Source organism: Euprymna scolopes, chromosome 25 (assembly GCF_053919585.1).
Source record: "Euprymna scolopes isolate OS-2025 chromosome 25, ASM5391958v1, whole genome shotgun sequence".
In the NCBI taxonomy this organism is placed as follows: domain Eukaryota; kingdom Metazoa; phylum Mollusca; class Cephalopoda; order Sepiida; family Sepiolidae; genus Euprymna; species Euprymna scolopes.
This window is the reverse complement of record NC_136506.1, coordinates 85,240,026-85,257,262: the sequence shown is the minus strand read 5'-3', so window position 1 is coordinate 85,257,262 and position 17,237 is coordinate 85,240,026. Positions and strand designations below refer to the sequence as shown.

The 17,237-nt window shown below is 32.3% G+C and overlaps 1 protein-coding gene across 1 annotated transcript in view; it reads left to right on the top strand.

Moving 5' to 3' along the window:
* LOC145247474 (E3 UFM1-protein ligase 1 homolog) overlaps window positions 1-16,698 on the top strand; it is a 60,180-nt gene extending 43,482 nt beyond the window's left edge. Inside the window, exons 13-17 of the mRNA XM_080109272.1 lie at window positions 4,090-4,220; window positions 6,944-7,024; window positions 10,535-10,626; window positions 15,653-15,864; window positions 16,499-16,698. Coding sequence (XP_079965398.1) covers window positions 4,090-4,220; window positions 6,944-7,024; window positions 10,535-10,626; window positions 15,653-15,864; window positions 16,499-16,665 — 683 coding nt within the window. The 3' untranslated portion in view covers window positions 16,666-16,698. The remainder of the gene's footprint in view (window positions 1-4,089; window positions 4,221-6,943; window positions 7,025-10,534; window positions 10,627-15,652; window positions 15,865-16,498) is intronic.
* The last annotated feature ends 539 nt before the right edge of the window (window positions 16,699-17,237 follow it).

Below are 17,237 nucleotides of genomic sequence, written 5' to 3'. Positions count from 1 at the left end.
TTACAGAATTGGTTGCCACAACCTTTTCACATTTAAACATAAAACTCGATAATTCGATAAATTTCTATTTTTACTTTTAATTGTTTTTCTACTGAATCGTTTTTCGTAATTTTTAAAAATTGATACTAATTTCGCCATGACACATATGTACATTGTAATGTTTTCACCTGAAATGTGTAGGATTAAAATGCTACTAATCTACACAAGCACCAATTAATATACTATCTGGACTCCATGAACTTAGAACAAGACTGTGACATACTTATATTGAAAGAAGGGAGATAATCCCTTAAAATTTTAAAGGAAATGTGAGAAAAACAGGTGCTTGTTTAAATTAAACCTCAAGTCAGATATGACAGTTCAAAAAACTTATCAGTGAAAAATATTTGTGTACATCAAAAATTATGGAAAATTATTGAATAGAATTTTAATAAAAAATTTAAAAAACTCTGAATGACAAGCCAATAGGTATTTATCTTCCTTCCATCGGGAGGGGATGTGACACAAGGTTTGAAGATGGAAAGAATGAGCTGGTGTCCTTAAAATAGGAGCACTCTGACCCTGAAAAAAAATGCCCGAGGAGCCTCATCAGTATTACCTGGTGATGACACCTCAAACAACAAGCAATAAACTTGCTCCATCTGAAAATCTAGATGTAAGGGTGGACTTCCAAGGGTTGCCCAGAATGGATGCTTCAGTCCGACAGCTGAAAGGCCACTAAAGTGAGCTAGTTTTTATCGGACTGATTGTGGAGTTAAGAACCTCAACTGGCATGCAACACCGATCGCAACCAAGTGCTAAATGTATGATGCAAGCTGATACAATTATTGTGGGTAAGCTAGTATGTCGGCAGTATAGTAATCTTTTACAACAAATTAGACTTGATACGAATATCGTTCAGAGTTCATGAACTCTAAATAGTAAATTAATTTTTATAATTTTTTTATTAAATTTCTACTCCGTAATATTTGGTGGGCATTAATATTTTTCACTGCTAAGTAAGCATATTAAGTTTTTAACTCTTATTTTATGTTGAACTGACATTTCTCTTGAGTATCAATCAAAATAAATGTTTCTTTAAAAAAACAAGACATTTCATATATTTTATATTATTTATGACTGTTTACTTACTAGCAGGACTCTTGTCCAAGCACAGCCTGGGAAAATTAAAGAAACGAAAGTTAATTTGAAAATTTTAGAAAACCAAATGTTATATCATTTTTGGCTCCCCGACAAAGGAGGGATTGGACCTAGTGATTTACTCCCATTTGTTTGTTAATCTGTTTGTTTGTTCACACTTTTCTCAATAACTTTGGATTTTTTGGGAAATATTCGGTTATGTACAACACACACTACAAATAATTTACCTATTTTTTTTTTTTTTTTTTTTTTTACAAAGGCATCACCACATAATCAAGGCCCAGAGGCCACTCAAGGATAAGGGTTAAAGAGTGTACAGTAGAAATTGGTCAATATAGTAATCATTAGTAATGAAAATTTGGTAAATTTAATAACTTATATGGAACGGCTCATCAAGAACTTATTTACTTTAGACTTGAACACAACCATATTGTAGTCAGCCGGAAAGCAGGAAAACGGAAGACAATTCCACAGGCGTGCAGTTCTAAGAAAGAAGCTTTGTTCATGGAATCTACGTTTAGGTTTAGGCACAGATAAAGAGTGGGGGAAATTATTGATAGTGTTTACAGCTAGATGAGTGTTTCTTGTGAAAGTTTGGCGAGGGGGGACCATAGATTGAAGCTCAGTTGAACACTTTCCATGAAAATAACGATACATCAGAGACAAACTCGCAACATCTCTTCTGTGAGATAGAGGTTGCAAGGAGGAGAAAAGGACATCTCCTACGAGGCTACGAAGTCTATTTTGAACTCTATCAAGGCAGGACAAGTCCTTTCTAGCAGCTCCTGCCCAGATGTGGCAACAGTATTCCATCCTTGGACGTACCTGGCTCTTATATAGGTAGAGAATAGCATCAGCAGTGAGATATCTACTGGATCGATAGAAAGATCCCACCATTTTTCCAGCGGCCTTGGCAACAGATTTGATATACGTGTTCCATTTAAGATCATGAGTAATGGTCAAGCCCAGAAGCTTGTCAAAACTTGAGGCCTCCTGAAGACGAGAGCCATTCATTTCAATTGATGACAAATGTGGATTAGAATGTTGATGATGTAAAGAGAGAAGCTTGGTTTTAGATGCATTAAAAGTAACCAGCCACTTCTTTCCCCATTGTACCTACCCTTGAACGGGTAATATAAGTACATATTTGTAAACAGTTTAACGTACTCTCTGCAGGTATTGTACGACATATATGAACTAATTTCTATTTCAACCAATGCTACCTAAACTTAGAGAAAAATGTCATTTTTAGAAGACGGATCAATTCTCAAGCAAAATTATTTTTTTCAATACAATCCATATTCTGTATAAGTCACACCCTTTTCTTTCATCATTACTATCATTCATCATTACTATCATTCATCATTACTATGGTATTTTTATATTTACACTATTATTTACTCGTAATATCTCTATATTTATTAGTTTTTAAAATATGTATAAATACTAACGGGGCTACCTGGCGTTGCTCAGTCATAAGGTATGCTTAAATATGATATTTTAATACATGCAGATTACATATTTATTATAGAGACAATTCTCTATCGATTATTATATTGAACTTTATATATAATAGTGAGATCAAAACTTAAAATATATATATATATATATATATATGACAAGGGTGCCATCAGCTAGAATCGAAACCAAAACATAGAACTTTCCACCCTCATTCCTTAGCTTCTAAGCCATGCCCATATGCATTATCATGGTCGCGTGCATGCACCATGATAAAGAAAAGAGGATTAGAGATAAAGACTAATTGCCACAGCAAGAAGCTAGCGGGTCACGTACAAAGATACATGGGAATTATGATTGACCACGCACCACGTAAGAACCCGAATAGAAAAAAAAAAAATTTCAAACACTTCTTGGCTTGGATTCGGTGTCAGCTGACGTGCTTGACACCAAAACAAGGTGCCGGTCGAGCGACGTAGCAAAACCCTATAACGGCAGCGTATGGAATTATTGAAGAAATCAGCTTCCTTGATAGGATGGCACAAGGCCATCAGATGGGAGCACTAGGATCATGGAAGGAGAAAACTAAAATATGAGACAATATGTGTCATCCGAGGAACTTTATAAGACTGGATTTGTTGCTACCCGAAACAAACATTTGTGTGTTCGTTTCCATTTTTCTCATTTTGTTGAATCTTTCTGCTTTCCGCTCGCCTGCCAAATCGATGCCATTCTCACTTCAGTCTATAACCATACATCTAATAAGGACACAGGTATTTTTCTTTCTCTAGCCTATACCAGACTCAATACCATATGGAAGGTTTCGAACCCCCCCCCCCCCCCCGGAGGAGGGGTCTGACATTTGACAGGAGGTAGTTGGGTGGTGCTACTTCGATGGTGGACTACCCTGCAGCAGAGCAAACTAACCACAAGTTCAAGTGCTAGGATTGAAGTTAAACTCTCTGCTCAGAACCAGATCAGAAATATAAGCATATAAGCATATATATATATATGACAGGTGAATTATATATATATATATATATATAATTCACCTGTCATCCCTTTTTTAAAAGATGGAATCACCCAATCATCAAAGATAAGATTTAAACAAGCTCACTCGGACGGTCCACAGTTTTACAATTATATATACAATAGATTTTTTTTAATTGTATATATTTTCTATAGTATATACTTATATATAGACGTGTATATATTTTTTATAGTACATACATATATATATATATATATATATATATAGACGTGTATATATTTTTTATAGTACATATATATATATATATATATATATATATATATAAAGTGTATATATTTTTATAGTACATATATATATATTTTATAGTACATACTTATATAAATATATATTTTTTATAGTATATATATATATATATATATGTATGGTAGTAAAACTAAGCATTACTTTGCATTCTCTCCTTTCTATTGCATTTTGATTTCAATAAAGATATTTCTTTGCAGAGGCAACACAGACTCAATTAGTGAAACATTTGTTGAAGACTATTTGTACTGATATTACGAATCTTATTGTTTCTACTATTGCAAACGAACATATGTTGTCCATGCCTGATGACACGCAACTGACAGCAGAGGTAAGTTTATTGTCACAACGTAATTTTTTTTTTTTATCAACCTGATCACTCATGTCCAGTATGTGTTATATATATTACTAGCAGTGCACCTGGCATTGCCTGGTTGTAAAATATGCCTGCTCCCATCTTGTCAAACTTTCATAAAAAAAAACACTCGACTAGCTACAACCACTATCAACAATTTCCCTCACTCTCTATCTCTGTCTAAATCTAAACACAGATTCCATTGACAAAGCTTATTTCCTAGAATTGACCACTTGTGGAACTCTGTTCCGCTGGCTTACTTTTCAGTTGAGGTCGTCTTCAAGTCCAGTGTAAACAAGTTCTTGTCGAACCGTTCCCGTAAATAATCAAATTATATCCAATTTCCACCACAAACAATTACTACGTTGTTTTTTCTGATGACTACTATACAGGAATCTTTGTCACACTTGGGGAATCTGTACTGAATTCCAATTGAAACCCTTTATTTATTCGACCTAGGTAGCTTGTTCCATCAGACATGACCGCGTAGAAGTCTTAAATAATCCATAATTGTATTCTTAGCTCATACTACATTCAGAAGACAGTAACTTAGAATTAGAAAAACACTCATCTAGCTGAAACCACTATCAATGATTTCTCCCACTCTTCATCTGCGCCTAGACCTAAACGCGGATTCCATGAACAAAGCTTCTTTTTTAGAACTGCACACCTGTCGAACTCTGTTCTGTTTCCCTGCTTTCCAGCTGACTACAATATGGTTGTCTTCAAGTCCAACGTAAACAAGTTCTTGATGAGCCGTCCTCTAAAGTTGTCCAATTTACCAAATTGCCACTTCTAACAATTACTATGATATCGTTCCATTGACTACCGTGCACTCATTAACCCTTATCCTCGAGTAGCCCTGATGCCTTAATAAGTGGTGATTTCCTTGTAAATAAATTTTAAAAAAAATTGTATTTATTGTTATAGAGTCAATTCTGTATTAATTATTAGATATATAGTAATGATTTCAAAAGTAAAACATATATATGACTTTGGTACCATCAGCTAGAATCGAAACCAAAACGTTTAATGCTCTAGCCTAATTATTATTGTTTGAGCTATCATCAAATGGATAAGAAATAGTTAAAAATGAACTGACTTTAACATATAAATGTGTATTTGCGCATGTGTGCAAGATCACTTCAAGTCGGCTTGCGTCTGGCAAGTTTTTTCAATTTTGACCCCTTAGCAGCTATTTTTACCAGCTAAAAGTCATAAAAGAATGGTCCACAAAAAATGCAATCATTTGACCCGCTTCACTCTGCTCTGCAACCTGGCGTCTTGAAGATTTTTTTTTTTTTTTTTTTTTACAAAGGTGTCACCACTTATCAAGGCCCAGAGGCCACTCGAGGATAAGGGTTAATAGGTATGCATTAGTCATTGTGATTTTAGCATAGTAAACAGTGGGAATTTTGAAACTTGGATTACTTATGGGGACGATTCAATTAGAACTTGTTCACATTGGACTTTTTCTTTTTTTTTTTTTTTTTTTCATAGGTATCAACTCATTATCAAGGCCAAGAGGCCACTCAAGGATAAGGGTTAAAGAGTGTACAGTAGAAATTGGACAATATAATAATCATTAGTAATGAAAATTTGTTAAATTTGATAACTTATATGGAACGGCTCATCAAGAACTTATTTACGTTAGACTTGAAGACAACCATATTGTAGTCAGCCGGAAAGCAGGAAAACGGAAGACAATTCCACAGGCGTGCAGTTCTCATAAAAAAGCTTTGTTCATGGAATCTACGTTTAGGTTTAGGCACAGATAAAGAGTGGGGGGAATTATTGATAGTGTTTACAGCTAGATGAGTGTTTCTTGTGAAAGTTTTGCGAGGGGGGACCATAGATTGAAGCTCAGTCGAACACTTTCCATGAAAATAACGATACATCAGAGACAAACTCGCAACATCTCTTCTGTGAGATAGAGGTTGCAAGGAAGAGAAAAGGAAATCTCCTATGAGGCTACGAAGTCTATTTTGAACTCTATCAAGGCAGGCCAAGTCCTTTCTAGCAGCTCCTGCCCAGATGTGGCAACAGTATTCCATCCTTGGACGTACCTGGCTCTTATATAGATAGAGAATTGCATCAGCAGTGAGATATCTACTGGATCGATAGAAAGATCCCACCATTTTTCCAGCATTTAAAAAAAAAAAAAAATGGAGACAGACAGACATGAGTTTTATAAATTGGTTTAAATATATAATTTGTCAACAAGAATTACAAAGTTAAAGGATTTCAGAAAGTCAGAATACATTGTGATGTCATAATAGATTCTCCATCTCTTCTCGTTCTCTCTCTTCTATTTCTTTTCCACCTTCTTTCTCTCTTAATTATTCATATCATTCCATCCCTTTCACTATTTCACTTCTTATTCACAAATTATTCCTAAAAAAAAAAGTCACACTTGTACAATCATATCCCACCCACTTGATAACCACTGATCCCCAATGCTTGTGCCCCATGATTTTCTTCTATTCTAGTTGTGCCGTCTTGATTCAGGGGAGGGGTCGTCGATATTATCACATGCCCATTTAAGTACAGATCAAGGCGAATTTGGGAAGGCGGTATAGAGGAAGGGAGGTATGTAATTTCCTAAAACGAATGGAAGCAGATTTTGAAAAGTTTTAAAATTGATAGGAAGCATATTATACTTGAATGTTTTCTTTCTAATACGATCTTATGTCTTTCAGATTCGTTCTAATGTCATCCAGAAACTTCCAGAACCTCCACAAAGTCTTATGAAGAAGTTGAACGCATCACTGAATGCCAAGGTTTGTTGTCCAGCAAAATCCACGTGATATTTCAGATTTCAGATAAAAATAGAACTAAAATTAATTTAGTTGTTGAACAAATTAAAATCGTGAGCATTTATTTTTTCCATTTTTTTTTTTTTTTTTCCATTTTTTTTGTCTAGCAATCTTACAGACATGATATGTTTTTATATGGCAACCCTACAGTCATGATATATTTTTATATGGCAACCCTACAGTCATGATATATTTTTATATGGCAACCCTACAGTCATGATATATTTTTATATGGCAACCCTACAGTCATGATATATTTTTATATGGCAACCCTACAATCATGATGTATTTTTATACGGCAACCTTACAATCATGTATTTTTATACGGCAACACTAGTCATATATTTTTATATAGCAACCCTACAGCTATGATATATTTTTACATAGAAACCCTACAATCATTAAAAATTTTATATAGTAACCCTACAGTAATGATATATTTTCATATGGCAACCCTACAATCATGATATATTTTTATATGGCAACCCTAGTCATGATATTTTTATATGGCAACCCTATAATCATGGTGTATTTTTATATGGCAACCCTAAAGTCATGATGTATTTTTATATAGTAACCGTACAATCATAATATATTTTTATATAGCAAACCTAGAGTCATGATGTATTTTTATATAGCAAACCTAGAGTCATGATGTATTTTTATTTAGCAAACCTACAGTCATGATGTATTTTTATATAGTAACCGTACAATCATGATATATTTTTATATAGCAACCCTACAGTCATGATGTATTTTTATATAGTAACCGTACAATCATAATACATTTTTATATAGCAACCCTACAGTCATGATGTATTTTTATATAGTAACCGTACAATCATAATATATTTTTATTTTGCAACCCTAGTCATGATGTATTTTTATATAGTAACCGTACAATCATAATATATTTTTATATAGCAACCCTACAGTCATGATGTATTTTTATATAGTAACCGTACAATCATGATATATTTTTATATAGCAACCCTACAGTCATGATGTATTTTTATATAGTAACCATACAATCATGATATATTTTTATATAGCAACCCTACAGTCATGATGTATTTTTATATAGTAACCGTACAATCATATTATATTTTTATATAGCAACCCTACAGTCATGATGTATTTTTATATAGTAACCGTACAATCATAATATATTTTTATATAGCAACCCTACAGTCATGATGCATTTTTATATAGTAACCGTACAATCATAATATATTTTTATATAGCAACCCTACAGTCATGATATATTTTTATATATCAACCCTACAGTCATGATATATTTTTATAGATAGCAAAATGAATCCCAAATATGTAATCCTTATTTGCATTTGAACCGATTTCCTGTATCTTTTGTATTCTGGTAAGCATGGTTGACACCTTTCCAGACATGGGTGACGTCTTATCATGTGTAAGAACTAAAATATTAGGGATTTGGAAAATAACTTCCTATTAAGTTTTTGTAATTTATTATTGAAATATAATTCTTATAAGAAATGGATATAAGAAAATGTATAGCATAAGGTTTTATTTACAATTTAAATGCAGCTAGTATCGGTGAGAGAAAACTTGGAGCCTAATTCCTGATTCAAAAAAACAATTATTTTAACTATTTTTTTGTTTTGTTTAGAACTTAATTTTTTTATTTCTAACACTAATGATAGAATTATAAATATTTATTGATTCTAAATCGACCAGTAAAGCAAATGTGCATAGATTATAATAAATTTAAATAAAAATGGCACAAGTGGATAAATAGAGGAAAAAATGGCACAAATAAAAAATATACATGAAAATCTCACAGTGAGTTTATCAAAATCTTTGATAAAATACAAAAAGAGAAAATATTAAGTAGTTTATCAAATAAAAAATAAAATTTATATCTACCTTTTCAACTAACTACAATATAGTGGTCTTCAAGTCCAATGTGAACAAATTCTTGATGAGCCAACCCCTTAAGTAATCCAATTTACCAAATTCCGACTACTAACGATTACTACAACATTTATACACTCATTAACCCTTATCCTCGAGTGGTCTCTGGGTCTTAATAAGTGGTGACTCCTTTGTAAAAAAAAAAAAAAACCTTTAAAAGTAGGTGACTTTATGCTAAATTACCTCTTCCCTCCTCCCATCAAAAATTAATTCTTTCTTTTTTTAGTGATTAGAAAATTTTAGAATTGGAATCAGAAATTTAGAACAGAATTGGTAATTGTATTTGAATCAGAAAATATTATTGGATTTGTCTCATCACTAGTGTCAGCATTCGCTACCAGCAAAAGAACAAAACAAAAGAGGTATGAGCCTGTCCCCCCAACTCCAATTTTATTCTTTACTTTTTTTTTTTAAATTTTACTAATTTAGACATTATATTAGTACGAACAGTGGCAAAGCATTATTTTTTTTTCTGTCATTTTTATCGGGTGTTACCAGATCAGGCTGTCTGAAGATACTGTAAAATGCAATAAACATTGATGTTATTGCAAAACTCAATCATGTTCTGCAAAGTCAAAAAACAAAAACAATAGTTTTCCTCTACAAAACAACCAAACCAGACACCATGAATAAATATTTGAAAATATAAAGAAATTCTAGCATAAAACCGTTTATCAAAATTACTGGATTGATCATTAAATAACCCAAAAAAGGGTTGATATGCCGTAAAATGAAAAAATCAAACCAGGCACTATGAATAAATATTTGAAAATATAAACAACTTGAATCATAAAGAAAACTTTTCCAAAATTACTGGATTCAACATTAAATAACTTGAATGGGGTTGAAATGCCGTAAAACAAAACAACTAAAAAAATCTGATGTTTTAACAAAGAATGTATGATTGTCTTTTTATAATAATGATGTAACAAGGATATTTATTTTATTTTTGGTCGTCTGACAAAGGAAAGATTGGACCTAGTAATTCATTCCCGTTTGTCTGTGCTTTTAATAACTACACCTTAGATTTTTTTTTTTTTTTTTTTAATTTTGCACAAACATTAGTCATGGTGAAAGTAAATGTTTGCCAGAATGGATTTTCTGGGACAACTCTGGTTGCCCCCCCTAGAGGGCATTATAGGGGTAAAATTAGCCCCAAATCATTCATCCATTCATTTGTTTGCACTTTTTTCAATAACCACTCCTTGAATTTAAAAAAAAATTTTTTTGCACAAACATTAATCATGGTGAAAGTAAATTTTTGCCAGAACGGATTTTCTAAGATAACTCTGGTTGCCCCCCCCCCCTCAGGGAGCATTATAGGGGTAAATTTGCCCCCAAGTCGTTCATCCATTCATTTGTTCACATTTTTCTCAATAACCACGCCTTAGATACTTTTGAAATTTTGCACAAACATTAGTCATGATAAAAGTAAATTTTTCAGTCGTGTAGGACGACCCCCACATGCTTGGTTTGTTTTGATTTATTCAGTTTTTTTGTTTTTTTTCTCTCTCTCTCTCTCAGGATCTTGAAGATTTTTCTACCCATCTGCACACCATATGCAGTCCGGAGAATCTCGGAATCTTGTTACGGAAACCGGATCGGAAAAAGGAAAAGTAAAACATTTCTCAAATGTTCTTTTGCAAAAACTTTTTTAAAAAAATATTTTGTTGTTGTCCAGAATTCCCATTCTAATAAAAAAAAAAAAAAAAAATCTGTATAATGTATGTACAAATTTGTATCATATTCACGAATCAATGTAAATTGCTCAAGTATTTTTATCAAGAAAATCATTTTTAAGCGATTAAGGGAATTCGTAGGAATTACAACATAAATCTCACAAATTTTAATCATTGTTGATTTATCTCCCTTTTCTTGAGATTGTTTTCAAAATGGCATGCGAAACAGTCGCTCCTCGAATACTCATAAAATGTGATTTTTTTTTTTTTATTAAAAAAATAAAACTACTTGATCAATTTATATTATTTTTGGAATATGATATTTTCATTTTTTCATGCGTACGTACATCATATAGATTTTTTCTTAATTTTTTTATTTTTGATATTGGGAAATTTGGACAAGAACCAAATATTTTTTGCATTTCAAAATTTTAAATTGCCTTTATATATAGATACATTATGAGATTCAGAAATGTAGTAATGTTTTTTATATTTATACTTGAAAAAAAAAATTGGGTAGGAGCTTATCCAGTTTTACCTCAATATTAAAAATTAAAAATTATAAAAAAAAAAAAAAGGCTGTGCACAAACTTATCCAGTATATTTGTTCTTTTAAAATAAAATAAAATTTGATAGGTAAACTATTTCTAGCCTGTATTATTATGATGACTGTGTGATATTTAAACTCTGAATTATGCCCCTTGGTTCCTGACTTTAATCTAAGCAGAATATGGTGAACATGACATTTCACTGTTAAAATGTCTTTTTCCTTGTTTAAAAATTACTTTAGGAATTTGCATAATTTTTGTTATTCTATCTTTTTAAAAACCCAACATGTAAGTGTTACATATAGGGGTTTCATTTTAAGAGTCTTAGTGAGAGATGCTTCGAAAGAGTCTTATTAGAGTGTTTGTCTTGAGAGATTTATTAAGAGGTATATTAGAAGAGTGTTTGTCTTATTACAGAGAGGGATGTTGAAGGACTCAGAGAGAGATAGATGTTGTTGAAAGAGAGACTTAGAGAGATTGTTCCTGTTAGGAGAGATTCTTATATATGAAAATGTTCATTCCTTGTTGTGTAGAATGGAAGAGAAGGAGAAAGCTCTTGGAGTGAAGGGATAGTGTTCAGACAGTTCGGACATGATGATGTTGAGACGTGTATGTAAAGACATATAACACAAATATATAATACAATTCCACTTTACCTTTTTGTAAGAATCATAAGACACAAGACGAGCTTTACAAAAAACACTTGATGGTTTATTTCGTCACACGGCCGTGTTTCCATCACCAAGAATTCAAAGTCTCACATTTTTCCTTGAAGTGACGTCTCGCTCCTAGACGACTGACTGTCCCTCCCCGAGTTTTCTCACTGACTGACTAACTCTAAAGTTTTTTCTCTATTCCTAGAACTTTCTATTTTCCGTGACGTCATACACATGTTAAAACATGTGCCTTCTTTCACGTGCTCTGGACATACGTGTCCAAAACTTTTCCTATTTCTCAGTAACCTATTTTCAATATGTTAAAAACATTGTCTTATAAGCTGCATTCTTTCAATTTAAAATTTCATAACAAACTTGAGAGTTCACATTCTTTCCTTGAAATATTTATCTATATTCTAAACAAATGTTTGTTTTACATTTTTAAATTCTCACACGTAATCTATTTCTAAACTAAATTACGAGGTTTGAATCTCGCCTATGCTCTTTCATTTTCATTTTAAACTAAATTCTCCATTTTTATACTTACATGAAAAGGGGACAGCCCTTATCATGTAACATAAGTACAGACCAATAATTTTGTACCATTTTGTTTTTAATATCGGAATAAAACTGCATAAGTGCCATTATCTAATATATAAACGACTATATCTCCATCTGCCTCCATGTTTTCAAACTCTATCTCCTCCGAAACTAAAGGTTGCAGAGCAGCACTAGGAGCTTCAAATGATTGGATTTTTTTACGGGCCGTTTTTTTTTTATGGGTCTTTAACCGGTCAAAAATGGATCAAAATTGAAAAATTTGGGGGCCACATTTTGTTGAGACTTTTTATAATTAGGAACCGGTTATAGACCCTCAGTGAGCGGTTGACCCGCAGAGAGGTGGTTGTACTCGTAACCAACCGCCTTTCGATTGTCCAGGCTTACTTGAAGGCTTCAAGTAACTGTTATTGACTTTCACCATGAGAAGATGGTGCAACCGAAAGGGGGCTACCTTACGAGAGTCAACACACCGTGAAAATAACATCCATGATGAGAATGATGGGCCAAATAATTATAGTTTTAGTATTATGTGAGCAAATGCAAGGTTGAATTTAATAAGGCTTTTTTAATGGTAATTGCTCCAGACAAGGCATGAAGCCTCTTGATATAAGGAGCTAATAAGAACTAATAGTTATTATAGCAAAAACATTAAATGCCTAATTAGTTATAGTTGAACTTGGTACACACAAGTTGTCAGCCTGTCTCATTAACCACTTAGCCACTGTAACTTCCTACAGATTCTCGAATTTGATAAGACGTACTGATAAGGAGATTGGGGATTACATCAGGCGAAACTTTGTGAGGATAACATCCAAGGTAATCCAAGATTATCAAACTTTTAGTGTTATGTGGACAGGTGTATGATTGGATTTAATCAGATTAAGGAAAAGTAACTCTGGATATGACGAAAAACGTCATAAAAAGATTTGTAATTATTTAGTGGTGTATTATTTAATAAATTATTTGTCCGTTAGTCCTCACATTCCAGCAGTGATGTTTCTGACAAAGAGAGAAGAATTGCTGTTTTCTGGGTTGGAATCTATTCTATTTAAAACTTATTGTTGGCTAGTTTTTGCCCTTTTTTTAAGCTCTTTACATCAATTGGCTTTATGCCTTGTCTGCAACGATTTCAATATAAAAAAAGGTTTGTGTGTAATATGATCACATGTAGATAATTATTGGAAGACTGATAATGCAAGAAGTGAAAATGTGTTGAGAAGGAAGACGGAAACAAAATGATTTTTTTTTTTTTCAAAAAGAAAAAGATTCTCATCCAGAGTTTAAAAAGCATCTGCATGACATACATAGCCATGACGGAACAAAAATGTCATCATATTCCAAAAATTATGTAAATTGATCACATAGTTTTATTTTTAATTAAGAAAATCAAATTCTATGAGTAAGCAAACAGTGACTGCTTTGTATTGGCATCTATAATATAAATCTCACTTGTCTGTTTAAATGTATGTATGTTTGCCTAAAACTTTTGACAGAGGTGACCGATTTTCATGAGATTGGTAGCGTTTTAAAGTTTGACCCTTCGGACGACAAATATCGAAAAATTGGTTGAAAACATTAATTCCATCACCCTCAACTGGGTACTTTTCTAGAAGGAGGGGTCGCTTTTTTCGCAAGTCATTTTTTTTTTTTTTTCACATTCTTTTCTTCCTTTGCGGTACGGGTTGAAGCCTGCCTGCCTACTATTTTTTTTTTTTTTTAACACACACCTCCAAACACCCAGGCAATGCCGAGCACCCAGACTAGTTTTTAATAAAAGAAGGTAAATAATTCTACAATAATTAAATTTTGCGAGAACAGCCTTGTAATACCCACAATTTCCCGTTAATCGCTTAAAATCATTTAAAAATAATTTTATTTATAAAAATAAAAATACTTGATCAATTTATATGATTTTTGGAATATGATCTTTTCATTTTGTCATGGATACATACATCATAAAGATATTTTTGTATTTTTGTTTTTTGATATAGAGAGAATTCTGGACAACCAGTGGAAAACAATGTCGCTAGCGCTTTTAAGGCCACACGAGTTTCAGTAGATTTGAAACACTCCCTATTTGATAAAGAAGTTTTACCTTGAAATATTTATGGAACATCATTACACATAGTAGATCACTGTGTAAACATTCAGATTAACTAGAAAAAAATCACTTCGTTTTTGTACTATTTCTCAACACCGACTTATTTCCATTTCTTGCCTTGTGATATGCTCTTTCCTCTATGTAAAAAAAAAAAAAAAAATGTTTTAATTTTAATTTTTAGGTGCTTCTCTATATATCTATAAAAATGAGAATGTGTGTGTGTGAGAGAGAGAGAGAGAACACTTCTCAACCTATATGCTCAACAAATTTTTGATCTACAGACTTGAAATTGAGTATATAGAGTATTCAGATATGTGAAAAACTTTTTAATCAATCTTCATCCAGAAAAAAAAGGGCTGCTAAGGGATCAAAATTTAAAATTTGGAACATGGGGGGGGGAATCATGAGATTTCTATCTGTTTGTCAACTTTTTCGCGAATGCACACGCATGACTCATTTATGTGAACGATTCCTTATGTTAAGAATAAGTAGGTTTGAAAACACATTTTAAAGAAGCGTGTCAAGCTGGCCTAATAGTTATCATACTTTAGGTTTTGGTTTCGATCTTAGCTCAAGTGGGTTTTTTTTTGTTTTTTTTTTATTTACAAGAAGTGAACTGTTTAAAAAAAAAACCATAATACTCGCATGCACATGTCTCAATTTCTGTATGAAATAAAAAATAATATTTATGCATAGTTTACGACTGGACAATGCCGGGTAACCTACTAGTTTAGAATAATAACGAAAATGGAAAAAAATTGAATTTTAGCTAAAAACAATGTTAACATGTGAAAATTAGTAACCTATTACATTAATCATTTTCTTTTTCAATTCAGCGATCCGCCATTACTACAGTTACCTCCCTTGCTTATCTTAGATATTCTTCTGTTTATTATTTAAGTAAAACTTGCAATTTTACTTTGAAAGCAATTTTCATTAATAATTAATTTTCTACTTTGTCACATTTCGTAATTTTTTAATATGCCACTAATTTCAACACGACAATTAAGTAGATAACATTGCTTTCAATTGGAATTTAATTTTTCAAATTTCATTATTATTCCGAATAAGTACTATTTTTTAAATGTATTTTTCAGGCAACTTTTGACAGAACACCGTCAGACATTAATTGTTGAATTGTCGAGTGAAACTGACCCAGCAGCAGCCCTCCACTTTGCATCGATGATTCTTTTTCAAACTTTTACCAATTCCTTTGTGCATGCGCCTGGGCGATGTGTACCGAAAATTATTGATTTTCTTGCTGACTTCATGTGGCCTTCATCTCATGAGGTGCTACGACTTTTCCAAGGTAGAAAACGTCTTGAGTTTTTCAAACTTTTTCCTTTGTTTATTCTGAATGTATATTTCTCTCTCTGTTTGTCTTTCAATTCCACTTTTTCTTGAAAACTAATGGGCTGATCTAGCTGAAATTTTGTATGTACCTAAGATATAGTAAACTAAGTATTATGGTATCCATTTGATGCATAGTTAGGGATTAATTATTGCAGATATTGACAGTGTGAGACTCTAAGAAAGAAACCCCTGTCATGGACGCGTGTCAGAAGCAGCAATGTATCATTGAATTCCTGGCAAAAGTGTGTTGAAAATGGTGGTGGTTATGTAGAAATATAAATTCTGGAACACAAAAGGTCACTCGTTTCAATATTACCACTCCCGTCTTCGTAGCTCTTCAACTTTTTTAGTTAAAAAAAGTTACTTTTGGGACGACCTTTGTGGTGGCTTGTTTATAAGACAGTAGGAGCTAATGGGTCAATTTAAGAGTACAGTTATATTTCCATCGTTGAATCGAAAAAATCTTTTTTTCCTCACTTTTTCTCTTTTCTATTTTTTTATTTTCTCTTTTTTTTTTTTTTTTTTTTCTTTCAGTTTTCCATTTGAAAATCTGTTTAGTTTAATCTATAACAATTTCTTTCCTTTGCAAGATTTGGTTATCAAAGATATCAAATTGCAAGGCGGAGACGACAAGGAAGAATCAAGTGACAAATCCGAATACCAAAGAGCCTTGCAGGAACTTTTGCCGAAACTTCAGGAGACTGCTGTTATGACAAAGGCCAACAAAGACAAAGAAAAATCACCAGAATCACCTTAATCCTTTTACCAATAAAAGCAAATGCCACCAAAACCAGTTTTTTATAATTTACTTCCAATCTTCTATGAGTTCAACACGGCAACTGCTTCATCTTCTTTTTCATAACCACAAGTAACAAAACCAAACAAATGAACCATAATACTTGATGTTGCCTATAAACCTTAATACTACCCAGAAATTACTTTCTATTTGACACTTTAAAAGTTTCAAAATTACTTTTGAATTTATGCACAGTCAGAAAATAAGCTGGATTTTCGACTTCAGATCAAAATATCAATATTTCATTCTGAATAGTCAATTTCTTTCCTTTAGTGTTGGTCCATGTTATTAAAAAGAAAAAAAAATGTAATTTGCATTAATTTTCTTACAGATACAATTCTTTCTTTAAATATCTTTTCGCAGGGAAGACATTTTGCTTGGTACTTCATCTGTTATGCCATGGACCAATTTTTTTCAGTTTTGACAGAAAAATATAAAAATCAGCAAGGGAAATAACTCATGCTTTTTAATTTAATATAAAAAAGAATTGTCTCCCTTACAAGTAAAATTTAATTTCGCTTTCTGTATAAGTT